Consider the following 27,071-nt stretch of genomic DNA (forward strand, 5'->3'; position numbering starts at 1 on the left):
TAAGGGTTTTACAATTCATTGATATACTGTATCGATTTATATTCCTAATATTCAACTACTTCGATCTTTGCTCGACAAGTCGACCTATGGGAATATGCTGTAGGTATCCATCAAACATTGTTTTAAAAGGAAATCAATCGATTTCATCGATACAAGACTAAATAAAACATTGGATTTAAGAACAACAGACTTTATATGAAATTTAGCAATTTTAATGATTATGACGAGAAGCGCTATTCAGGTCTGTCTGTCCGACTGTGGTGTCATCGCCATCAGTCATCAAAACAAAACAAAACACCCCAAGTAAGGCAATGAGTCATCTTGTTAGCCAACACTAACTATCCAAATCACTATTATTAAATTACGTGCACATATAGTCACGCTATCACATCCTAAAGCCGAAAAAGAAAGGGGTACAACGCTCAGAAGACATCAGAATGTTAGCGCCCTCTAGGCATCTGTGTAATATCAATTCTACCTTTATTGAAGACACTTGCTGAGCACAGAAGGAGGTCGACTTCCTTCTTGGATTCCAAAGTACAAAGAAGAAGTAAAAATAATAATCCTCTTGAAGTTTTAAAGAAAATATGTATTTCATTCATCTTCTAGGTCAGTGGTTCTCAAAGGGGGGTATGCGTATCCATGGGGGTACTTGAAGGTATACCAAGGGGTACGTGAGATTTTTTTAAAATATTCTAAAAATAACAACAATTCAAAATATATGTATTGAATAATACGTCAACAAAATATGAATGTAAGTTCGTAAACTGTGAAAAAATACAACAATGCAATATTCAGTGTTGACAGCTAGATTTTTTGTGGACATGTTCCATAAATATTGATGTTAAAGATTTATTTTTTTGTGAAGAAATGTTTAGAATTAAGTTCATGAATATAGATGGATGTCTATTACAATCCCCAAAGAGGGCACTTTAAGTTGATGATTACTTCTATGTGTAGAAATCTTTATTTATAATTGAATCACTTGTTTATTTTTCAACAAGTTTTTAGTTATTTTTATATCTTTTTTTCCAAATAATTCAAGAAAGACCACTACAAATGAGCAATATTTTGCACTGATATACAATTTAATAAATCAGAAACTGATGACATAGTGCTGTATTTAACCTCTTTATCTCTTTTTTTCAACCAAAAATGCTTTGCTTTGATTTGGGGGTAATTGAATTAAAAAAATGTTCACAGGGGGTACATCACTGAAAAAAGGTTGAGAACCACTGTTCTAGGTGAACCATAAATTACTTAACTATTTATAAGAACTTTAATTGTGTATATATTTATATGTCTTATATTTGTTTGTGTATTCAATATTTATTTACTTATTTATGGTATATTTATTTATTCATTTATTCACTGTACTGTTACAGAGAACAATAAAATAGGATAAAACTGCCATGAAATGAAAAGTTGTAGGGTTAAATAAGCTCTGCTTCTTCCTACTCCTTTTCAGACATGCTGTAATGAAACAACTGGTAATATGTGATGCATTACATTGTAAACTAACCAACTAATTCACTAACAATAGTGTTTCTCACCTTTTTTATTAACTCACTCGTGTTATATCCAATCACTCACATACATTCTAATCTTTAGACTTTTATTGTGTATAAAAATTTGTGTTGTGAACCTTTGGGCACCACACGTTTCGATTTAATTCTTGGGGTGACGATTCGATTCAGAGTCGATTCTCGATTCAAAATAAAACAAATTTACCAACTTTGGTTGCCAGGTCTATGATTAACTAACTACATTACTCCATAAAATAAATGAACAACTCTGATAAATGTATATATTACTTAAAAGAAAAAAATTAAATTTATACAGCAGTTATTGGCATCTACATCAACAATATGATTTGTCTGAGTGGCTGGACAGGACAGATTGAAAAAAATAAAAATGCATCCATCCATCCATCTTCTTCCGCTTATCCGACTTCGCGTCACAAGGGCAGCAGCCTAAGCAGGGAAGCCCAGACTTCCCTCTCCCCAGCCACTTCGTCCAGCTCTTCCCGGGGGATCCCGAGGCGTTCCCAGGCCAGCGGGAGACATAGTCTTCCCAACCTGTCCTGGGTCTTCCCCGTGGCCTCCTACCTAGGTTTTCGGGTGGCATCCTGACCAGATGCCCGAACCACCTCATCTGGCTCCTCTCGATGTGGAGGAGCAGCGGCTTTACTCAGAGTTCCTCCCGGATGACAGACCTTCTCACCCTATCTCTAAGGGAGAGCCCCGCCACCTGGCGGAGAAAACTCATTTCGGCCGCTTGTACCCGTGATCTTGTCCTTTCGGTCGTAACCCAAAGCTCATGACCATAGGTGAGGATGGGAACGTAGATCGACCGATAAATTAAGAGTATGCCTTCCGGCTTAGCTCACTCGTGAACAAGACTCCGAGATATTTCAACGCCTCTATTTGGGGCAGGGTCTCCTCCCCAACCCGGAGATGGCACTCCACCCTTTTCGGGCGAGAACCATGGACTCTGACTTGGAGGTGCTGATTCTCATTCCAGTCCCTTCACACTCGGCTGTGAACCAATCCAGTGAGAACTGAAGATCCTGGCCAGATGAAGCCATCAGGACCACATGATCTGCAAAAAGCAGAAACCTAATCCTGCAGCCACCAAACTGGATTGTCTCAACGGATGGACTGAATTCTGTCCATAAAAGTTATGAACAATATAAAAATAGAAAATATATATATTTATTTTTTTCAATCGATTAAGAATCGTTACAAATAAGAGTCACAATTCATTCTGAACATTTTTTTTTGACAACCCTACATAATGCTGCTACTCCATTCTCGTTTTGACTCTCTTAATACATTTGCTGTTCGACGGCACCTGAAATCTTAATTTGGTTCTTTGTTTTTATGCAAGAATAACAATAAAATGACATTGACCGAGACAGCGCAACACGCCACACTGTCGTCACTAGACTTTTACATAGCAATGTGATGTGTTCAGTGACTAGACTTATACATAGCAATGTGATGTGTTCAGTGACTAGACTTTTACATAGCAATGTGATGTGTTCAGTGACTAGACTTATACATAGCAATGTGATGTGTTCAGTGACTAGACTTATACGTAGCAATGTGATGTATTCAGTGACTAGACTTATACATAGCAATGTGATGTGTTCAGAGACTAGACTTATACGTAGCAATGTGATGTGTTCAGTGACTAGACTTATACGTAGCAATGTGATGTGTTCAGTGACTAGACTTATACGTAGCAATGTGATGTGTTCAGTGACTAGACTTATACGTAGCAATGTGATGTGTTCAGTGACTAGACTTATTCGTAGCAATGTGATGTGTTCAGTGACTAGACTTATACGTAGCAATGTGATGTGTTCAGTGACTACACTTATACGTAGCAATGTGATGTGTTCAGTGACTAGACTTATACGTAGCAATGTGATGTGTTCAGTGACTAGACTTATTCGTAGCAATGTGATGTGTTCAGTGACTAGACTTATACGTAGCAATGTGATGTGTTCAGAGACTAGACTTATACATAGCAATGTGATGTGTTCAGTGACTAGACTTATACGTAGCTATGTGATGTGTTCAGTGACTAGACTTATTCGTAGCAATGTGATGTGTTCAGTGACTAGACTTATACGTAGCTATGTGATGTGTTCAGTGACTAGACTTATTCGTAGCAATGTGATGTGTTCAGTGACTAGACTTATACATAGCAATGTGATGTGTTCAGTGACTAGACTTATTCGTAGCAATGTGATGTGTTCAGTGACTAGACTTATACATAGCAATGTGATGTGTTCAGAGACTAGACTTGTACATAGCAATGTGATGTGTTCAGTGACTAGACTTATACATAGCAATGTGATGTGTTCAGTGACTAGACTTATTCGTAGCAATGTGATGTGTTCAGTGACTAGACTTATACATAGCAATGTGATGTGTTCAGTGACTAGACTTGTACATAGCAATGTGATGTGTTCAGAGACTAGACTTATACGTAGCAATGTGATGTGTTCAGTGACTAGACTTATACGTAGCAATGTGATGTGTTCAGTGACTAGACTTATTCGTAGCAATGTGATGTGTTCAGTGACTAGACTTGTACATAGCAATGTGATGTGTTCAGAGACTAGACTTATACGTAGCAATGTGATGTGTTCAGTGACTAGACTTATTCGTAGCAATGTAATATGTTCAGTGACTAAACTTATACGTAGCAATGTGATGTGTTCAGTGACTAGACTTATTCGTAGCAATGTGATGTGTTCAGTGACTAGACTTATACATAGCAATGTGATGTGTTCAGTGACTAGACTTATACATAGCAATTTGATGTGTTCAGTGACTAGACTTATACGTAGCAATGTGATGTGTTCAGTGGCTCGACTTATACGTAGCAATGTGATGTGTTCAGTGACTAGACTTATACATAGTAATGTGATGTGTTCAGTGACTAGACTTATACATAGCAATGTGATGTGTTCAGTGACTAGACTTATACATAACAATGTGATGTGTTCAGTGGCTCGACTTATACATAGTAATGTGATGTGTTCAGTGACTAGACTTATTCGTAGCAATGTGATGTGTTCAGTGACTAGACTTATACATAGCAATGTGATGTGTTCAGTGACTAGACTTATACGTAGCAATGTGATGTGTTCAGAGACTAGACTTATACGTAGCAATGTGATGTGTTCAGTGACTAGACTTATACATAGCAATGTAATGTGTTCAGTGACTAGACTTATACGTAGCAATGTGATGTGTTCAGAGACTAGACTTATACGTAGCAATGTGATGTGTTCAGTGACTAGACTTATACGTAGCAATGTGATGTGTTCAGTGACTAGACTTATACGTAGCAATGTGATGTGTTCAGAGACTAGACTTATACGTAGCAATGTGTTGTGTTCAGTGACTAGACTTATACGTAGCAATGTGATGTGTTCAGTGACTAGACTTATATGTAGCAATGTGATGTTTTCAGTGACTAGACTTATTCGTAGCAATGTGATGTGTTCAGTGACTAGACTTATACATAGCAATGTGATGTGTTCAGTGACTCGACTTATACATAGCAATGTGATGTGTTCAGTGGCTCGACTTATACATACTAATGTGATGGGTTCAGTGACTAGACTTATACATAGCAATGTGATGTGTTCAGTGACTAGACTTATACATAGCAATGTGATGTGTTCAGTGACTAGACTTATACATAGCAATGTGATGTGTTCAGTGACTAGACTTATACATAGCAATGTGATGTGTTCAGTGACTAAACTTATACACAGCAATGTGATGTGTTCAGTGACTAGACTTATACACAGCAATGTGATGTGTTCAGTGACTAGACTTATACATAGCAATGTGATGTGTTCAGTGACTAGATTAATACAGAGCAATGTGATGTGTTCAGTGACTCGACTTATACGTACCAATGTGATGTGTTCAGTGAATAGATTAATACATAGCAATGTGATGTGTTCAGTGACTCGACTTATACGTACCAATGTGATGTGTTCAGTGAATAGACTTATACATAGCAATGTGATGTGTTCAGTGACTAGACTTATACGTAGCAATGTGATCTGTTCAGTAACTAGACTTCTACATAGCAATGTGATGTGTTCAGTGACTAGACTTATACGTAGCAATGTAATGCGTTCAGTGACTAGACTTATACGTAGCAATATGATGTGTTCAGTGGCTAGACTTATACGTAGCAATGTGATGTGTTCAGTGACTAGACTTATACGTAGCAATGTGATGTGTTCAGTGACTAGACTTATTCGTAGCAATGTGATGTGTTCAGTGACTAGACTTGTACATAGCAATGTGATGTGTTCAGAGACTAGACTTATACGTAGCAATGTGATGTGTTCAGTGACTAGACTTATTCGTAGCAATGTGATGTGTTCAGTGACTAGACTTATACATAGCAATGTGATGTGTTCAGAGACTAGACTTATACGTAGCAATGTGATCTGTTCAGAGACTAGACTTATACGTAGCAATGTAATGTGTTCAGTGACTAAACTTATACGTAGCAATGTGATGTGTTCAGTGACTAGACTTATTCGTAGCAATGTGATGTGTTCAGTGACTAGACTTATACATAGCAATGTGATGTGTTCAGTGACTAGACTTATACATAGCAATTTGATGTGTTCAGTGACTAGACTTATACGTAGCAATGTGATGTGTTCAGTGGCTCGACTTATACGTAGCAATGTGATGTGTTCAGTGACTAGACTTATACATAGTAATGTGATGTGTTCAGTGACTAGACTTATACATAGCAATGTGATGTGTTCAGTGACTAGACTTATACATAACAATGTGATGTGTTCAGTGGCTCGACTTATACATAGTAATGTGATGTGTTCAGTGACTAGACTTATTCGTAGCAATGTGATGTGTTCAGTGACTAGACTTATACATAGCAATGTGATGTGTTCAGTGACTAGACTTATACATAGCAATGTGATGTGTTCAGAGACTAGACTTATACGTAGCAATGTGATGTGTTCAGTGACTAGACTTATACGTAGCAATGTGATGTGTTCAGTGACTAGACTTATACGTAGCAATGTGATGTGTTCAGAGACTAGACTTATACGTAGCAATGTGTTGTGTTCAGTGACTAGACTTATACGTAGCAATGTGATGTGTTCAGTGACTAGACTTATATGTAGCAATGTGATGTTTTCAGTGACTAGACTTATTCGTAGCAATGTGATGTGTTCAGTGACTAGACTTATACATAGCAATGTGATGTGTTCAGTGACTCGACTTATACATAGCAATGTGATGTGTTCAGTGGCTCGACTTATACATACTAATGTGATGGGTTCAGTGACTAGACTTATACATAGCAATGTGATGTGTTCAGTGACTAGACTTATACATAGCAATGTGATGTGTTCAGTGACTAGACTTATACATAGCAATGTGATGTGTTCAGTGACTAGACTTATACATAGCAATGTGATGTGTTCAGTGACTAAACTTATACACAGCAATGTGATGTGTTCAGTGACTAGACTTATACACAGCAATGTGATGTGTTCAGTGACTAGACTTATACATAGCAATGTGATGTGTTCAGTGACTAGATTAATACATAGCAATGTGATGTGTTCAGTGACTCGACTTATACGTACCAATGTGATGTGTTCAGTGAATAGACTTATACATAGCAATGTGATGTGTTCAGTGACTAGATTAATACATAGCAATGTGATGTGTTCAGTGACTCGACTTATACGTACCAATGTGATGTGTTCAGTGAATAGACTTATACATAGCAATGTGATGTGTTCAGTGACTAGACTTATACGTAGCAATGTGATCTGTTCAGTAACTAGACTTCTACATAGCAATGTGATGTGTTCAGTGACTAGACTTATACGTAGCAATATGATGTGTTCAGTGGCTAGACTTATACGTAGCAATGTGATGTGTTCAGTGACTAGACTTATACGTAGCAATGTGATGTGTTCAGTGACCAGACTTATACATAGCAATGTGATGTGTTCAGTGACTAGACTTATACATAGCAATGTGATGTGTTCAGTGACTAGACTTATACGTAGCATTGTGATGTGTTTGGTGACACTAGGCAAACACGGACTCTTAGGCTTATTTTGACTGGGATTGGACAATTACGCTACAACTTTCCTTTCTTTTAAAGTGATTTATTTTTCAGTGTATGAAAAGTGAGACGTATTGTGGAGAAAATGTTTAGAAGTAAATCCTCGCCAGCAGAATCCCTATTGGATCTTGCTGCCACACTCAGCTAATTAACACCATCTCTGTCTGCTCCTTCCAAGACCCCACCAATGCCGAGCCAGGCATCTTGGACGGCTTCGACCACCGCGAGGTGATGATTAATCACCGGGTAGAGCTGCCATGCAAGGCGTCGGGCTACCCGTTCCCCAAGTACCGCTGGCTCAAGGACAACAGCCCGCTGGAGCCCGACAGTCGCTTCCGCCAGACTCACAGCGGCTTGCTGATCGAGAGCACGCAGCCCAGCGACTCTGGGACGTACGTCTGTGAGGTGTGGAACAGCTATGGCAACGCCGAGGTCATGGGGCACCTCCATGTCAGACGTGAGTTTCTTTTTTTTTTTTTATTACACATTTTAGATTCGTCTTAAAATGTGTGGACACCAAGCATCAACTGAGGATAAATAGACTTGTCATAATATAGTAAGAAGCAAATAAGAAAATGTATGTAGTCAAATATTATTCTAGAAATGCATTTGCCTTACATCTGTTGAATGCAGTTAAGTAAACAGCGGGTCACTATTTTTTTATGCATAGTTATTTGGGTATGTATTTAGTGTAAAATGGTGTGTCTATGTTTTACCTACAGTACTTACCTACTTACAGTACGTACAGTGCACCGCTACACTTTCTGATTCCGATTGTGCATGTTTTCCACTTAAAATGATGACAGAGGTCTGTAATTTTCATCATAGGTACACTTCAACTGTGAGAGACCGAATGTGAAAAAAAAAATCCAGGAATTCACATTGTAGGAATTTTTAACAATTTATTTGTAAATTATGGTGGAAAATAATTATTTGGTCAACCATTAAAAGCTCTCACTGATGGAAGGAGGTTTTGGCTCAAAATCTCACGATACATGGCCCCATTCATTCTTTCCTTAACACGGATCAATCGTCCTGTCCCCTTAGCAGAAAAACAGCCCCAAAGCATGATGTTTCCACCCCCATGCTTCACAGTAGGAATGGTGTTCTTGGGATGCAACTCAGTATTCTTCTTCCTCCAAACACGACGAGTTGAGTTTATTCCGAAAAGTTATATTTTGGTTTCATCTGACCACATGACATTCTCCCAATCCTCTGCTGTATCATCCATGTATCCATTTTGGTAAGATTTTTTTGTTAAAATAAAGCCAATAATGCCATTTTTGTGGTCCTCTTTTTTTTAGAAAAGTATCAAAAAGTCTCGAAATACATTTACCGGTACCAAAATAATGGTATCGGGATAAAACTCATTTTTAGTAACCCATGATAAATGATCAATCAATCAATCAATGAATGTTTATTTATATAGCCCCAAATCACAAATGTCTCAAAGGACTGCACAAATCATTACGACTACGACATCCTCGGAAGAACCCACAAAAGGGCAAGGAAAACTCACACCCAGTGGGCAGGGAGAATTCACATCCAGTGGGACGCCAGTGACAATGCTGTCTATGAGAAACCTTGGAGAGGACCTCAGATGTGGGCAACCCCCCCTCTAGGGGACCGAAAGCAATGGATATCGAGCGGGTCTAACATGATACTGTGAAAGTTCAATCCATAGTGGCTCCAACACAGCCGCGAGAGTTCAGTTCAAAGCGGATCCAAGACAGCAGCGAGAGTCCAGTCCACAGCAAACCATCTCAAGTGGAGGCGGATCAGCAGCGTAGAGATGTCCCCAACCGATACTCAGGTGAGCGGTCCATCCTGGGTCCCGACGAGCGGTCCATCCTGGGTCTCGACTCTGGACAGCCAGTACTTCATCCATGGTCATCGGACCGGACCCCCTCCACAAGGGAGGGGGGGACATAGGAGAAAAAAGAAAAGAAGCGGCAGATCAACTGGTCTAAAAAAGAGGTCTATTTAAAGGCTAGAGTATACAAATGAGTTTTAAGGTGAGACTTAAATGCTTCTACTGAGGTAGCATCTCGAACTGTTACCGGGAGGGCATTCCAGAGTACTGGAGCCCGAACGGAAGACGCTCTATAGCCCGCAGACTTTTTTTGGGCTCTAGGAATCACTAATAAGCCGGAGTCTTTTGAATGCAGATTTCTTGCCGGGACATATGGTACAATACAATCGGCAAGATAGGATGGAGCTAGACCGTGTAGTATTTTATACGTAATTAGTAAAACCTTAAAGTCACATATTAAGTGCACAGGAAGCCAGTGCAGATGAGCCAGTACAGGCGTAATATGATCAAACTTTCTTTTTCTTGTCAAAAGTCTAGCAGCCGCATTTTGTACCAACTGTAATCTTTTAATGCTAGACATGGGGAGACCCGAAAATAATACGTTACAGTAATCGAGACGAGACGTAACAAACGCATGGATAATGATCTCGGCGTCTTTAGTGGACAAAATGGAGCGAATTTTTGCGATCTTACGGAGATGAAAGAAGGCTGTTTTAGTAACGCTTTTAATGTGTGACTCAAAGGAGAGAGTTGGGTCGAAGATAATACCCAGATTTTTACCGAGTCACCTTGTTTTATTATTTGGTTGTCAAATGTTAAAGTTGTATTATTAAATAGAGGTCGGTGTCTTGCAGGACCGATAATCGGCATTTCCGTTTTTTTGGCGTTAAGTTGCAAAAAAAGTTAGCGGACATCCATTGTTTAATTTCATTAAGACACGCTTCCAACTGACTACAGTCCGGCGTGTTGGTCAGCTTTAGGGGCATGTAGAGTTGGGTGTCATCAGCATAGCAGTGAAAGCTAACACCGTATTTGCGTATGACGTCACCCAGCGGCAGCATGTAGATGCTGAAGAGTGCAGAGCCAAGGACCGAACCCTGGGGAACTCCACACGTTACCTTAACGTAGTCCGAGGTCACATTGTTATGGGAGACGCACTGCACCCTGTCAGTAAAATAAGAGTTAAACCAAGACAGGGCTGAGTCCGACATACCAATTCGTGTTTTGATACGCTCTAATAAAATATTATGATCGACGGTATCAAAAGCAGCGCTAAGATCGAGGAGCAGCAACATAGATGACGCACCAGAATCCATCGTTAGCAATAGATCATTAGTCAATTTTGCGAGGGCTGTCTCTGTAGAGTGATTTGCCCTGAAACCGGATTGAAAGGTTTCACATAGATTGTTAAACGCTAAGTGTTCATTTAGCTGCTCTGCAACAATTTTTTCGAGGATTTTCGAAATAAAGGGAAGGTGAGACACCACACCGGTCGGTAGTTTACCATGAGGTCAGGATCGAGGTTAGGTCTTTTAAGGAGAGGATGAATAACCGCTTTTTTGAATGCTAGGGGAACAGTGCCCGAGGAAAGTGATAAGTTTATAATATTTAGCACTGATGGACCTAATAATACAAAAAGGTCCTTGATAAGTTTCCCAGGAAGTGGGTCACGTAAACATGTTTGTTTTATTCCATTTACACGTTGTAATAATTCCTCTAATGTTATTTCATCAAAACGAGAGAAACTATTTGGGATATTTGCAGTATCCGCCGTATATACAGTCGTATCTGTGTTACTATAACCCAGTTGTAGCTGGGACGCATTGTCTTTAATCTCCTTTCTAATAAGTTCAATTTTCTTATTAAAGAACTTCATAAAGTCATCTGCCGAATGGGTGGAGCTACTGGAAGGACTCCCTTGTTGGGTTAGCGATGCTACTGTACTAAACAAAAATTTTGGATCGTTTTTATTAATGCGGATGAGATTTGAGTAATAATTAGTTTTAGCTAAGGTAAGCATGCTTTTATAAGTTATTAAACTATCACTCCATGCTTGATGGTGCACCTCAAGTTTAGTCGTGCGCCATTTGCGTTCCAGCTGTCTACATAATAATTTCTGAGCTCTAGTTTCTTCAGTAAACCATGGCGTACGCCTTTTTGGAGCCTTTTTTAACTTCAGCGGTGCTATACTATCAATGGTTTTGCGCAGGGCATTGTTAAAGTTGTTAGTGAGGTTATCAATAGAGCCCACAGCCTTTGGGAATGGTGCCATTACCGAGGGCAGTAGGTCAGCAAGAGTCGTCGTTGTGGCAGCATGAATGTTGCGGCTGCTATAGCAGTTATTATTATTATCAGCTTGCCGAACATGAGTCTGAACTTCGAATTTTATAAGGTAATGATCGGACATTACTTTAGTATACGGGAGTATCATAACTTTGGAAACGGTGATACCTCTGACAAGCACTAGGTTTATCTTATTACCGCTGCGATGCGTCGGTTCATTTATTATTTGTGTAAGACCACAGCTATCAATTATAGTCTGGAGCGCCACACACGGTGGGTCCAATGGGGTATTCATATGGATATTAAAGTCGCCCATTATAATATTATCGGCGTGCGTCACTAGATCAGCAACAAACTCTGAGAATTCACTAATAAAGTCCGAATAGGGCCCTGGGGGGTGGTAGATAACGGCCAGGCACAGAGGCAGCGGTGTGGCAGACTTCATCGAAAGCACCTCAAACGATTTATATTAATTATTTAAGTTAGGACTAAAGTTAAAGTTTTTGTTGTATATCTCTGATTGTCTCATCCTAACGTCATTGGAGCCAACGTGTATTACTATATTCGCATAACTAGTGGTGCGGTTAGCCTGTCGTACGTGTTTACTAGGCCTGTTGCGAGTTAGCTCCCTAAGATTAGCTTAAATGTCAGATGCTCTGCCCCCGGGAATACACTTAATTGTGGCTGGTTTGCTAAGCTTTATGTTTCAGGTGATTGAGTCCCCTATGACTAAAGTGTGGTGCCCGGTAGACTGGGGTGTAGGACTAGCTAAAGGGCTAAATCTATTATGCGTCTCAACCGGTACACCGTAGCTTGTAGGCCGCTTAGGGCTGCTACAAGTTGGGCTAGTTAGCTCGCTACAGCTAACGCTAGCAGATGTGTCCGCAACATCTAAAGTTACGAAATTACACTGCTCTAACTGGCAGACACGGCTCTCTAGCAAAGCCAACCTATCCATGAGTAAAGTGCACGAAGCGCAGGAAGCCATACTCACAGAAACTTTCCGTCGCCGAGTGGAGTGCCAGCTGTCTTCGGGAAGTGGTGGTCACGGTGATAAATGGGTTGTACTTGTATCGCGCTTTTCTACCTTCAAGGTACTCAAAGCGCTTTGACACTACTTCCACATTTTCCCATTCACACACACATTCACACACTGATGGAGGGAGCTGCCATGCAAGGCGCTAACCAGCACCCATCAGGAGCAAGGGTGAAGTGTCTTGTTCAGGACACAACGGACGTGACGAGGTTGGTACTAGGTGGGGATTGAACCCGGGACCCTCGGGTTGCGCACGGCCACTCTTCCACTGCGCCACGCATGTATCAAGATTTATATCGGATTGCCATTTAAAGTAGAGATGAACACCCCTACTAGTTAGCGTGCTACCTAACTACCTACCCACCAGTTTATAACATATACTTTTCTGGGTATGTATTTAATGTACAAATGTGTTTACATGATATCCCTACTGACCTACCTTACCTACCTGAAGACATACAACATTTCAATGTCAAACTCCCGTCCCTAAAATCCTGTGTTTGCGTCCCCAGAGCCCCTGAAGGCGGTGGTCAGCCCCCGCAAGGTGAAAGGCAGCGTGGGCAGCAAGGTGTCTCTCTCCTGCAGCGTGAGCGGCTCGGACGAGTACGAGCTGTCGTGGTACCGCAACGGCGAGATCATCTACCCGGGCAACAACGTGCGTTTCACCGGCCTCAACCGGGAGAACCTGATCATGGAGGGAATGTCCAAGAGCGACGGCGGGGCCTACCAGTGCTTCGCCAGGAAGGGCAAAATATCCGGTCAGGACTTTGTGCAAGTCATCCTTGAAGGTAGAGTCCAAACGCAATAATACTGTATGTACAGTAATACTCTATGTACTCTATGCACACATGTTTATATGTGAATGACATCCAGGCCTCCATTCCTATGATTAACAAAGGCTTCGCAAATATACAAAAGCATGTGCACGTGACTCCATCAGTTTACCTTGGCGGCGTTGCTAAGGCAACCGTCTCCTGCAGCCAAGCGACTGTAAAAAAAAAAAAAAAAAGGAGAAGAAGATATTGATCACCTGTAATCACGCGCAGCAGACGTAGATTATCTGTAGGGTTAGAGGCAGGAGACACGCTGTATAGACAAAAGTATATGGAGATGATCAAAAATATAGTGTTAGTTCTCTTCCCATTGACTAATTCGGACATGATTATGTGTGTCTGGGGGACTTTGAACATTGATTGATCATTGATTCATGAATTAATTGATTTAGAGTCGTGTCTTAAATAGGGTACGTGCAAACACAGATTACTCAGGCAATTTTTTTTTTGACAGCACCTTCACCTAACAACGGCCGATGCTTACCACCCCGAATGAACTTTTGCTAAAACTAAGATAATTTGCATGACAATCATCCATCCATCCATCCATCCATCATCTTCCGCTTATCCGAGGTCGGGTCGCGGGGGAAACAGCCTAAGCAGGGAAACCCAGACTTCCCTCTCCCCAGCCACTTCGTCTAACTCTTCCCGGGGGATCCCGAGGCGTTCCCAGGCCAGCCGGGAGACATAGTCTTCCCAACGTGTCCTGGGTCTTCCCCGTGGCCTCCTACCGGTTGGACGTGCCCTAAACACCTCCCTAGGGAGGCGTTCGGGTGGCATCCTGACCAGATGCCCGAACCACCTCATCTGGCTCCTCTCGATGTGAAGGAGCAGCGGCTTTACTTTGAGTTCCTCCCGGATGGCAGAGCTTCTCACCCTATCTCTAAGGGAGAGCCCCGCCACAAGGCAGAGGAAACTCATTTTGGTCGCTTGTACCCGTGATCTTATCCTTTCGGTCATGACCCAAAGCTCATGACCATAGGTGAGGATGGGAACGTAGATCGACCGGTAAATTGAGAGCTTTGCCTTCCGGCTCAGCTCCTTCTTTACCACAACGGATCGGTACAACGTCCGCATTACTGAAGACGCCGCACCGATCCGCCCGTCGATCTCACGATCCACTCTTCCCTCACTCGTGAACAAGACTCCTAGGTACTTGAACTCCTCCACTTGGGGCAGGGTCTCCTCCCCAACCCGGAGATGGCATTCCACCCTTTTCCGGGCGAGAACCATGGACTCGGACTTGGAGGTGCTGATTCTCATTCCGGTCGCTTCACACTCGGCTGCGAACCGATCCAGCGAGAGCTGAAGATCCCGGTCGGATGAAGCCATCAGGACCACATCATCTGCAAAAAGCAGAGACCTAATCCTGCGGTCACCAAACCGGAACCCCTCAACACCTTGACTGCGCCTAGAAATTCTGTCCATAAAAGTTATGAACAGAATCGGTGACAAAGGGCAGCCTTGGCGGAGTCCAACCCTCATTGGAAATGTGTTTGACTTACATGACAATCATTGGTAATTAAAAAATATATTCAGGGCCAGCCTTTCCTATACGGCGGTCACTCGCTATGCGTATGGTCCCGTTATCCGTATTGCGCTAAGTAGCTGATGTAAAATGTTAATTGTGAATAACAGAACTATTCCTAGCCCTTTCCTGCTCCGTCATCACCAACATTATAATGGCAAATTGCTTTTGACATTCACACTGTCTCCTATGGTGCGCAGCAATTGTGCTGAAATCGTAAATGCAGCCTTACTGGGTTCAGACATAAGTACTTTTTTAGGTACATATCAGGAAATTTTGCAGATTTGTGTTTTATGTCAGTTAAATTTGAGTATTTTTCACTAAAAGAATAAATTATTGAACAGTTTATTTTCCATGAATTATTTTCTGTACAAAATATGCATCAAATGAAATACAAGTTTAATGAAAAAAGTCTAAAAAATAATTTCACATGGATAAAGAAAAATGTAAAACAAATTGTTCGAGGGGGCCTCAAAATACAATTCTGCTTAGGGCCCGTTTTGGTGGCCTCAAAATAAAATTCTGTTTAGGGCCCCATTTTAGTCAGGGGCAGCCGTTCATGTATCGTGTCAATTAATTCTTGTATTATCGAAGTACAACATGTTTAAGATACCATCTCAAAGCAAAACAGCTGCTAACTAGATGCTAATTGGACATGGACAAAAAAGAGACACATCAAGACACATCATTTATTCAAATAAAACTTCTAAAAATCTGACAATAAAATTGCATTTGTTTCACAATATTGTGCTTTTTTTTAGTTCATTCAAATTGCATTAGTAATGAAGTCTCATTACCTGCGATTAATCAAAAATTCAAAAGTGTGATTTAAAAAAATTATTCCTCATTCTCCTGTCCGTATGTTTTATTTTGAATGACCGCTACTCCTCTCAAAAACATAAACACAAAGACATAAATTCTGCCTCAGAATAAATAAATAGTTGAAGGAGAGCCATCGTCACGGTTTACCTGACACAGGAAACATGACGAATTGGGTGGGTGGCTACAGTCGCGATAAAAAGGTTACATACACTTGTAAAGAACATAATGTCATGGCTGTCTTGAGTTTCCAATAAGCACCAGTTCCATTCAGAGTAAACTGGACAATGAAAAAGCAGGATTACCTCCAAATTATTCAGGACAATCTAAAATCATCAGCCCGGAGATTGGGTCTTCGGCGCAGTTCGGTGTTCCAACAGGACAATGACTCCAAACACACGTCAAAAGTGGTCAAGGAATGGCTAAATCAGGCTGGAATTAATTTTTTAGAATGGCCTTCCCAAAGTCCTGACTTAAACATGTGGATAATGTTGAAGAAACATGTGCATGTCAGAAAACCAACATATTTAGCTGAACTGCACCAATTTTGTCAAGAGGAGTGGTCAAAAACTCAACCAGAAACTTGTGGATGGCTACCAAAAGTGCCTTATTGCAGTGAAACTTGTCAAGGGACATGTAACCAATTATTAACATTGCTGTATGTATACTTTTGACCCAGCAGATTCGGTCTCAAGTTCAGTAGACCCATAATAAATTCATAAAACAACCAAACTTCATGAATGTTTTTGTGGCCAGCAGGTATGTGCTCCAATCACTCTATCACCAAAAAAATAGGAGTTGTTGAAATTATTGCAAACTCAAGACAGCCATGACATTATGTTCTTTACAAGTGTATGTAAACTTTTGATCGCGACTGTATCCATCTCTTTGGCTACAGCGTCAGTTGCTATGTAGAGTGGCACTTTCCATCATTTTCAGCAGACTGCATCCCAGAGATCCACCCGGCAATGGGGCCATAGGACTCCCTTCCCTACTGTAGTTGTGTGTTATTTTGCATTATAACATTTTTCAAGCTAGTTTTCATTTGTTTGGTGGAGGTTTGCTTGAGGATTGCCCAATATGCATTTGCAAAGTTGTGTAGTCTCCAATAGCCCACAGATGTTGAGCTTTATTGTGAAACCTCTCCACGTTTCCCCACTTTCTGCCTCCGCAGACGGCACGCCGAAGATCCTCTCGTCCTTCAGCGAGAAAGTGGTCAACCCCAGCGAGCCCGTCTTCCTGGCGTGCAACGTCAAGGGCACGCCGCCGCCGCGCTGCGTGTGGTCGCTGGACGATGAGCCGGTCATCAAGGACGGCCACCATCACCTGGGACACTCCGACACGCACGAGGGCCACGTGGTCAGCCAGCTCAACGTGACGCACACGCAGGTGCAGGACGGCGGCGTGTACCGGTGCACGTGCAGCAACTCGGCCGGCCTCGTGTACCACCAGGCTCGAATAAACGTAAGAGGTGCTTGTCAAATCAGCTCCTCCAAGAACAACAATACACATACCTGTCTGTCTCGCTGTCTGTCTGTCTGTCTGCAAGGAGGACCCCCTCGTAGGTTATAAAGTAGGTCGAATTCATCTCCAAAATAGTGTTTCCTGTGTGCATGCACAGCAAAAGTACCCTACATTAATATTACTGTTATTACATTGTTATTATTATTTCAATTCCCCCTTCAGATGTCGAGCACTTTTAGTCTGCATGCCACCCGGCAGCCTTCTGCTAAACCCAGCGTCTTAAAGCTAAGTAAATCAAACAAGTGTCAAATACGAAAACGTATTCTGAGCCCTTTCTTTGGCCGTCATTAATAACAATATGATTATTATATCAATGCAATTATAATGGTGAATTGCTTCCCAATATTAATAATGTCCCCTGTGGCGCAGAGTGTTAGTGCTGGGCTAGATAACAGACCTATTAGGACCAAATTACATGTGTTTTTTTGCAAAATAATAATTATTAAACAATTTTTTAAGTTGAATTTGTTTTAGAACAAAACATGCATCAAATTGATTTTAAAAAAGGTATACAAATTGTTTCACCTGAAAAAAAGAGTGGATTTTTTTGTAATGGGGGGGCCTCAAAATAATATTTTGCTAGGGCCCCAGTTTAGCCAAAAGTATTTAGGCAGTGACAACGTTGTAAACTACCATAATGGATTTGATGGGATTTATTTGTCGACTTTCACCCAGATATTGTGAAAGAATTTCTTTGCGTAATCTAATTTAGCTTTTCCTAACCGAAGGGTGAAAAGTGTTGCAGCCCTATTGTGTTGCCCATGCAATTATTTGTCTGACCAATATACCAGCGTTTCTCTAACCATAGGGTTTGGGCCCATTGTCGGGCAGTGAGTGCCCCCTAGAGGGCCGCCAAAAATATGTGGTCCATAAGCGGTACTCAGTTGTAATACGCTTTTCCACCACTAGTGGCAGTAATGACAATATCAAATACACCAAAGAAGTCTGGAGCTAAAGTCATAGTTTCATAAGTGCAAAAATGATGACTAAAGTGGTGAAGTTGCATTTTGATTTCACTTTACGTACTTACATTATTATTGTAATTTTTGTTAAAAAAAACAAAACATAATTATTGTTCATTTAGTTCACGGGTGTCAAACTCTGGCCCGCGGGCCAAATTTGGCCCGCCGTGTAATTTCATTTGGCCCTTGAGGTAATATCAAATTAAGATTAGAGCTGGCTCGCCGGTATTATACAGCGGTGATGCCTCTGTAACACTGCATTCACCGCTGATACTCATACTTGCCAACCCTCACGATTTTCCCGGGAGACTCCCAAAGTTCAGTGCCCCTCCCGAAAAACTCCCGGGGCAACCATTCTTCCGAATTTCTCCCGATTAACACCCGGACAACAATATTGGGGGCGGGCCTTGAAGGCACTGCCTTTAGCGTCCTCTACAGCCTCTCGTCACATCCGCTTTTTCTTTCCGGTCCAGTCGCATAATATATGCTGCTTTAACACACACAAGTGAATGCAAGCCATACTTGATCAACAGCCATTAGGGTCACACTGAGGGTGGCCGTATAAACAACTTTAACACTTTTACAAATATGCGCCACACTGTGAAGCCACACCAAACAAGAATGAGAAACACATTTCGGGAGAACATCCGCACCGTAGCAAAACATAAATTCAACAGAAGAAATACCCAGATTCCCTTGCAGCACTAACTCTTCCGGGACGCTACAATATACACCCTCACTACCACCAAACCCCGCTCCCCCAATTTTTATTTACATTTTATTTGATATGCCATTGATATTTTTTAATCATTATTATAATTTGAAACTCGATTTTGTATGTCACTATAAAGCTACATAAGCCTTGCTTGTTTAATATTCAATGCAAAACTTGTTTGGGTCCCTATTAAAAGGTTAATTTGTTCAACCTTGGCTCGTGGCTTTGTTCAGTTTTAAAATTTGGCCCACTCTGTATTTGAGTTTGACACCCCTGTTTTAGTTGATTCATTTTAGCACTAAATATTTGTATGTAAATACAATTTTCATCAGTTATCCGAGTCCCTTCTTATACGGTATTTTTGTTAGTAACTATTTTTTAATCAGCCTGACCTAGGCCTATGGTTTATGTGTTAAATAAATAATACTCTTTGTGATTAACACATGGTTTCATATCATTTGACAAGGTTGTAAACTGTAATTAAGTAAGATAATTATTGAATAGGATTGAAACAAGAGTAAGATTACGAACTCTGTGTTAGAATTTGAGTGGGCCCCGGGCCCTTTTGTCAAAAAAGAAAAAAAGTTAGAAATCCCCGAAATACACCAAATGTTATCGCTGTTATAATAGTTATTACTTATTATTAGTTTCAAAAACATCATTTTTGAAGTCAGGAAGCGGAATGTGTTTGCAATACAAAGTAGTTGAACAGTAATTTTAGTAAATGTGAACACATTGTTGAATATTATTAAAAACTTACATGAAAATTATTTTTTGATTAAAATATATATAATGCATTTTGTCCACCAAAGTGGACATTTGACAAACTGAACAAAATTGAAGTCTAAATTTTTGTTCATGCCTAGAGAATAAGAAAAAACACTCCTCAAGTAGATTATAATAATTTTTATTGCGAGGGGGGAAAACGTTAAAATATATCACTCAACCCTGAGAGGTATAAGCGGTAGAAAATAGATGGATACAAGTAAATATGCAACATAAATATAAACATGCATTTACCTTTCATCTTATTTGTAATTACTTGCATGGCCCAATAAATCAGATTAACTTGAAATTTCTTACACAACTCATTGCATTCTTTAAAAAAAAACACTTTAACTTCAGAGTGTTCAAAAATCACCACAGAAATAAAGCAAAATACATACATATAAAATATATAACACCATGTAAAATACACACATTTAGAGAACAGGTGTGTACAGTTTGAGTGACATTGTAAAATTAAAAAACAATCTTAAAAACAATTTGAAAGCCTGAGCAAAAGGTCTTAGGCAGGGGTGTCAAACGTACGGCCTAAGGGCCTGATCCAGCCCCTGATCAGGCACGCAAACAGGTTTAATGCAGCCTGCGGGATGAGTTTGCTAAGTATAAAAATTAACCTGTAATTTTTGAATGAAAGAAACAGCTGTTCTAAATGTGTCCACTGGATGTTGAAATAGCAATTCTTTGTAGATGATGCTATATATGTACAAAATAAACCACATGATGTTAGTACATCAGTCGAAGAAAATGTTCAAACTACATAAATAACATACTGTAATTTGATTTTAACATTTTTTTTTAATCTTGATTGATTAAAAATGAACACCAATGAGTTGACTGATGAACATTATCACATAATTTATTCAGAAAATATAAATAACGACAAATAAAGAAAGAATACTATTAACCGCAACATGAAAGTGTAAAAAAAAAACCAACAACATTATGATTTGTACATTTTCAGAATGTGCATGTTCTATTTTTAAACAGAGAAAACAATCTGAAGTTGTCTTTATTTTTAAGTTATCGTGCCGTGATTTTACCAGTCCGGCCCACTTGGGAGTTGATTTTTCTCCACGTGGCCCCAAATCTAAAATGAATTTGACACCCCTGGTCTTAGGATTTACCAGCTAATTGACTCAATAACTATTTGAAATATCCCTGAAAACTGACATATGCTATACATAAAATTGCTGTAATCCCTAAATAAAAAAATGCCATATTTTTGTGTAACCTTTTAAAGAAAAACAAAAAAGCCATGTTTAAATTGAAATCCATTAAGCAATGATAAAACTTACCCAAATCTCCTTAAATAAACTGTACTGTTTTGTGTACACAACACTAAAGCAAAGTCACAGCGCTAACATTATAACCACCATGACTAATTACACGTCCTCTCTCTGCGCCACTGCAGGCCGCGCCAGCATCCGTGCCATGAAAAATGTCACCGCCATCGCCGGACGGGACGCCTTTATTCACTGCCGCGTCATCGGCTACCCGTACTATTCCATCAAGTGGTACAAGAACTCCGCCTTGCTGCCCTTCAACCATCGCCAGCGAGCCTTCGAGAACAACGGCACGCTCAGGCTCACCAACGTGCAGCAGGTGGATGCCGGCGAGTATAACTGCAAAGTAATGGTGCAACCCAACAAGATGGACTCCCAGAGTGTGCACCTCCGTGTGAGAGGTAAGAGTGAAGACCTCGGCCTACTGTCTGAATTTTGTCCAATTGCTACTGACACTGAAGGACAACTATCATATGAAAACACAGTCCGACCATGTCAGTTATATTGAAAAATATCAATTCCATCATCTAATTATGGCTATGAAAAGGAAATACATTTTAACATACCTAATCGACATGTTAAAGCTCATCAAGAGAATGCCAAAAGTGTGCAAGAGTGTGCAAAGCAGTAATCAGAGCAAAGGGTGGCTATTTTGAAGAAACTAGAATATAAAACATGCTTTCAGTTATTTCACCTTTTTCTGTTACTGTAAGTACATAACTCCAAATATGTTCATTCATAGTTTTGATGCCTTCAGTGACAATCTACAATGCAAATAGTCATGATAATAAAGAAATAGCATAGAATGAGAAGGTGTGTGTGTATATATATATGTGTATATATATATATATATATATATATATATGTATATATATATATATATATATATATATATATATATATATATATATATATATATATATATATATATATATACACACACACACACACCATAAATATAAATATATCCATCCATCCATCTTCTTCCGCTTATCCGAGGTCGGGTCGCGGGGGCAGCAGCCAAAGCAAGGAAGCCCAAACTTCCCTCTCCCCAGGCATTTCGTCCAGCTCTTCCCGGGGGATCCCGAGGCATTCCCAGGCCAGCCGGGAGACAGTCTTCCCAATCGTTTCTCATTTTTTTTAAATCGATTTTTATTTTTAAATATTTTTTTTTTTATTTTTTTTATTTTTTTTTAATCAATCCAACAAACCACTACACAGCAATACCAAAACAATGCAATCCAATTCCAAAACCAAACCTGACCCAGCAACACTCAGAACTGCAATAAACAGAGCAATTGAGGAGACACAAACACGACACAGAACAAACCAAAAGTAGTGAAACAAAAATGAATATTATCAACAACAGTATCAATATTAATTATAATTTCAGCATAGCAGTGATTAAAAATTCCTCACTGACATTATCATTAGACATTTATAATAAAAAAAAAGAACAATAGTGTCACAGTGGCTTACACTTGCATCACATCTGATAAGCTTGACAACACACTGTGTCCAATGTTTTCACAAAGATAAAATAAGTCATATTTTCGGTTCGTTTAATAGTTAAAACAAATTTACTTTATTGCAACTCGTTGATAAAACATTGTCCTTTACAACTATAAAAGCTTTTTAAAAAAAAAAATCTACTACTCTGCTAGCATGTCAGCAGACTGGGGTAGATCCTGCTGAAATCCTATGTATTGAATTAATACAGAATCGTTTTGAATCGGAAAAATATCGTTTTTGAATCGAGAATCGAATTGAATCGAAAAAATCTATATATTATCGAATCGTGGGACACCCAAAGATTCACAGCCCTATATATATATATATATATATATATATATATATATATATATATATATATATATATATATATATATATATATATATATATATATATACTGTATATATGTATATGTATATATATATATATATATATATATATATATATATATATATATATATATATACATATATATAAATATATATATATACACAAATAATTAATAATTGAAATAATTGGGTATCAAGAGCATTAGCATGTGAAAGTTCGACTTCTACCTTGTTTACTTCCGTGACAACCTCCTTAAAGTTTTTACCCAATCAGAAATATCAAGCAGCTAAAATCCGACAAACATTGATGACTGCGGAAAGTGTTTTGCATTTTTTACCCATCCATCCATTCATCATCTTCTGCTTATCCGAGGTCGGGTGGCGGGGGCAGCAACCTAAGCAGGGAAGTCCAGACTTTCCTCTCCCCAGCAACTTCGTCAAGCTCTTCCCGGGGGATCCCGAAGCCTTCCCAGGCCAGCCGAGAGAAATAGTCTTCCCAACGTGCCCTGGGTCTTCCCCGTGGTCTTCTTACAGTTGGACGTGCCCTAAACACCTCCCTAGGGAGGCGTTCGGGTGGCATCCTGACCAGATGCCCGAACCACCTCATCTGACTCCTCTCCATGTGGAGGAGCAGCGGCTTTACTTTGAGCTCCTCCCGGATGGCAGAGCTTCTCACCCTATCTGTAAGGGAGAGCCCCGCCACCCGGCGGAGGAAACTCATTTCGCCCCTTGTACCCGGAATCTTGTCCTTTGGTCATAACCCAAAGCTCATGACCATAGGTGAAGATGGAAATTGAGAGCTTTGCCTTTGCCTATTTGTGACCATGTCTGTTGACATTTTGTGCTGGGTGGATTTTTTTTTTTTTTTTTTTTGCACCTTGACTAAGGAAGGTTGTTTGCTTTGGGTCATATAGTTAATGCTGCACACATGTTTGTTCAGATCATTATTAAAGGTCCTTAACCAGTTGTCTAGTGGTTAGAGCATGGGTGTCAAACTCTGGCCCGCCGTGTAATTTAATTCGACCCTTGAGGCAATATCCATTTAGCATTAGAGCTGGCCCGCCGGTGTTATACAGCGTCGATGCCGCTGTAACACCGCATTCACCGCTAATACTCATACTTGCCAACCCTCCTAATTTTCCCGGTAGACTCCCGAAGTTCAGTGCCCCTCCTGAAAATCTCCCGGGGCAACCCTTCTCCCGAATTTCTACCGATTTTCACCTGGACAACTATATTGGGGGCGTGCATTTAAGGCACTGCCTTTAGTGAACACCTGTCGTCACGCCCGCTTTTCCTCCATACTAACAGCGTGTCGCATAATATTTGTGGCTTTTAGACACACACACACACGCACAAGTGAATGCAATGCATACTTAGTCAACAGCCATACAGGTCACACTGAGGGTGGCCATATAAACAACTTTAGCACTGTTACAAATATGCGCCACACTGTGAACCCACACCAAACAAGAATGACAAACACATTTCGGGTGAACATCCGCACTCTAACACAACAGATCAAATACCTGGAATCCCTTCCAGCACTAACTCTTCCAGGAAACTTCCAGCAAACTGACAAATAATTAACGTTTTATTCATGCATTTTCTCTTGCTACTTCAAGGCCTGAATGTTTGGGTCATTCATTATTTTATTTTCAAATTTATTATTAGCCTGTGGAAAAAAAATGATATTTACCTCAGAAGATTGCAAATAGAAAAAAAGACATAACATTTTTATTTAAATTTTATTTGATATGCCATTGATATTTTTTTAATTATTATTGTTATTTGAAACTGGATTTTGCATGTCACTAAAGTTATATAAGCCATGCTTGTTCAATATTTAATGCAAAACTTGTTTGGGTCCCTAATAAAAGGTACATTTTTCACCCTTGGCCGGCGGCTTTGTTCCGTTTAAAATGTTGGCCCACTCTGTATTTGAGTTTGACACCACTGGGTTGGAGTGTCCGCCCTGAGATCGGTAGGTCGTGAGTTCAAACCCCAGCCGAGTCATTCCAAAGACTATAAAAATGGGACCCATTACCTCCCTGCTTGGCACTCAGCATCAAGGGTTGGAATTGGGGGTTAAATCACCTAAAAGGATTCTCGGGCGTGTCACCGCCGCTGCCCACTGCTCCCCTCACCTCCTAGGGGGTGAACAAGGGGATGGGTCAAATGCAGAGGACGAATTTCACCACACCTATTGTGTGACAGTCATTGGTTCTTTAACTTGAACTTTAATTGCCTACAAGACAAAGACTTAGTAGCAGCATCAAAATTGTTGGTAAGCATATGCAACTTTCCAGTGGGTAAGATTCCTTATTAAACTCATGACGTCTCGCGAGCCAAATTAGAGACGTTGCCGGGCACTATGTTCGCTATCATTCCCTAATGTTTTAATGTATACTGCTAACTAGTGTCCTGAAATGTGTACTACACCCCCTGTTGTCTTATTAAAAAACTGTCCTCCTGCACTTCCAAATGGCCTCTCTGAGCAGACTGATAAACAAACAGGAAGGCAAGCGTCGTTATAAATGGATTTCATATTCATCTCAGACCAATACAGCTCACCAGGCCGGCTAATAAAGACAGTATCAGCGCTAATGATATCACGCAGCCGATCTCCGCAGAGATCTTCTTAGCGGCCCTAATTGGGAACACGACCAAGGGCTTCCCTTATTATTTCCGTCTTCCGTCTGATCAGTGCGAGAGGACGCCACGTTACACTTTGTCATCAAACGAAGGGAACGGAGGGAGGGGAGCGAGTCGGCGAGGGCAATGATACAAAACGCCGCCTCACCCGGCGGTGTCACGCTGAGCGAGTGCATTTGTTTAATTTCAACGCGCTCTTGCTTAAAATACACAGCGCTTCTTTGGGGATCTCAAGAGTCCATTATCTCCGCTTTGTTGAGAATTAAATAAGCTGCTAAAGTGCTGCCTATTTCCACTGTTATTTGATCTGACTGGACACTCAAAACGATGGCGGATGGTTTCCGAGAGGCTTTTAAAATAGATATATTTGATTGCAATACCCCATGATTTTACTTATTTTGTGGGGCGGTATAGCTCGGTTGGTACAATAGCCGTGCCAGCAACTTGAGGGTTCCAGGTTCGATCCCCGCTTCCGCCATTCTAGTCACTGCCGTTGTGTCCTTGTGTCGTAACCGGGACTATGGTGCAGTTTCCTGTGTGGATTGTTTTCCCGAGATGCAAAAGAACTGGATTGGACTTGGCGTGACGGTAAATACATGATTTAATCTTTTACTCAAAAAGTACCAAACAAAAGGCGCGCACAAGGCGGAGGCAAAAACAACTTAGGACAGTGGTTCTCAAATGGGGGTACACGTACCCCTGGAGGTACTTGAAGGTATGCCAAGGGGTACGTGAGATTTAAAAAAAATATTCAAACAATTAAAAAATCCTTTATAAATACATTTATTGAATAATACTTCAACAAAACATGAATGCAAGTTCATAAACTGTGAAAATAAATGCAACAATGCAATATTCAGTGTTGACAGCTAGATTTTTTGTGGACATGTTCCAAAAAATATTGATGTTAAAGATTTCTTTTTTTGGGAAGAATTGTTTAGAATTAAGTTCATGAATCCAGATGGATCTCTATTACAATCCTCAAAGAGGGCACTTTAAGTTGATGATTACTTCTATGTGTAGAAATCTTTATTTATAATTTAATCACTTGTTTATTTTTCAACAAGTTTTTAGTTATTTTTATATATTTTTTTCCGAATAGTTCAAGAAAGACCACTACACATGACCAATATTTTGCATTGTTATACACTTTATTTAATAAATCAGAAACTGATGACATAGTGCTGTATTTTACTTCTTTATCTCTTTTTTTCCAACCAAAAATGCCTTGCTCTGATAAAGGGGTACTTGAATTAAAAAAATGCTCACAGGGTGTATATCACTTCAAAAAGGTTGAGAACCACTGACTTACGACATGAAACATGAACTAAAC

General features: G+C 40.1%; 1 protein-coding gene across 6 annotated transcripts in view; it reads left to right on the forward strand.

Moving 5' to 3' along the window:
* Window positions 1–27,071, forward strand: part of dscamb (Down syndrome cell adhesion molecule b) — a 307,420-nt gene that overhangs the window by 189,481 nt on the left and 90,868 nt on the right. For 5 of the 6 annotated variants that reach the window (XM_061877414.1, XM_061877411.1, XM_061877409.1 and 2 more), the window contains 4 exons: window positions 7,841–8,119; window positions 13,307–13,582; window positions 17,149–17,445; window positions 21,373–21,645. In XM_061877414.1, the coding sequence (XP_061733398.1) occupies window positions 7,841–8,119; window positions 13,307–13,582; window positions 17,149–17,445; window positions 21,373–21,645 (1,125 nt within the window). Of the gene's footprint in view, window positions 1–7,840; window positions 8,120–13,306; window positions 13,583–17,148; window positions 17,446–21,372; window positions 21,646–27,071 lie in introns of those variants that run through there. The other variant, XM_061877415.1, reaches the window with a different exon arrangement.

The sequence above is a fragment of the Nerophis ophidion genome, linkage group LG18 (assembly GCF_033978795.1).
Source record: "Nerophis ophidion isolate RoL-2023_Sa linkage group LG18, RoL_Noph_v1.0, whole genome shotgun sequence".
In the NCBI taxonomy this organism is placed as follows: domain Eukaryota; kingdom Metazoa; phylum Chordata; class Actinopteri; order Syngnathiformes; family Syngnathidae; genus Nerophis; species Nerophis ophidion.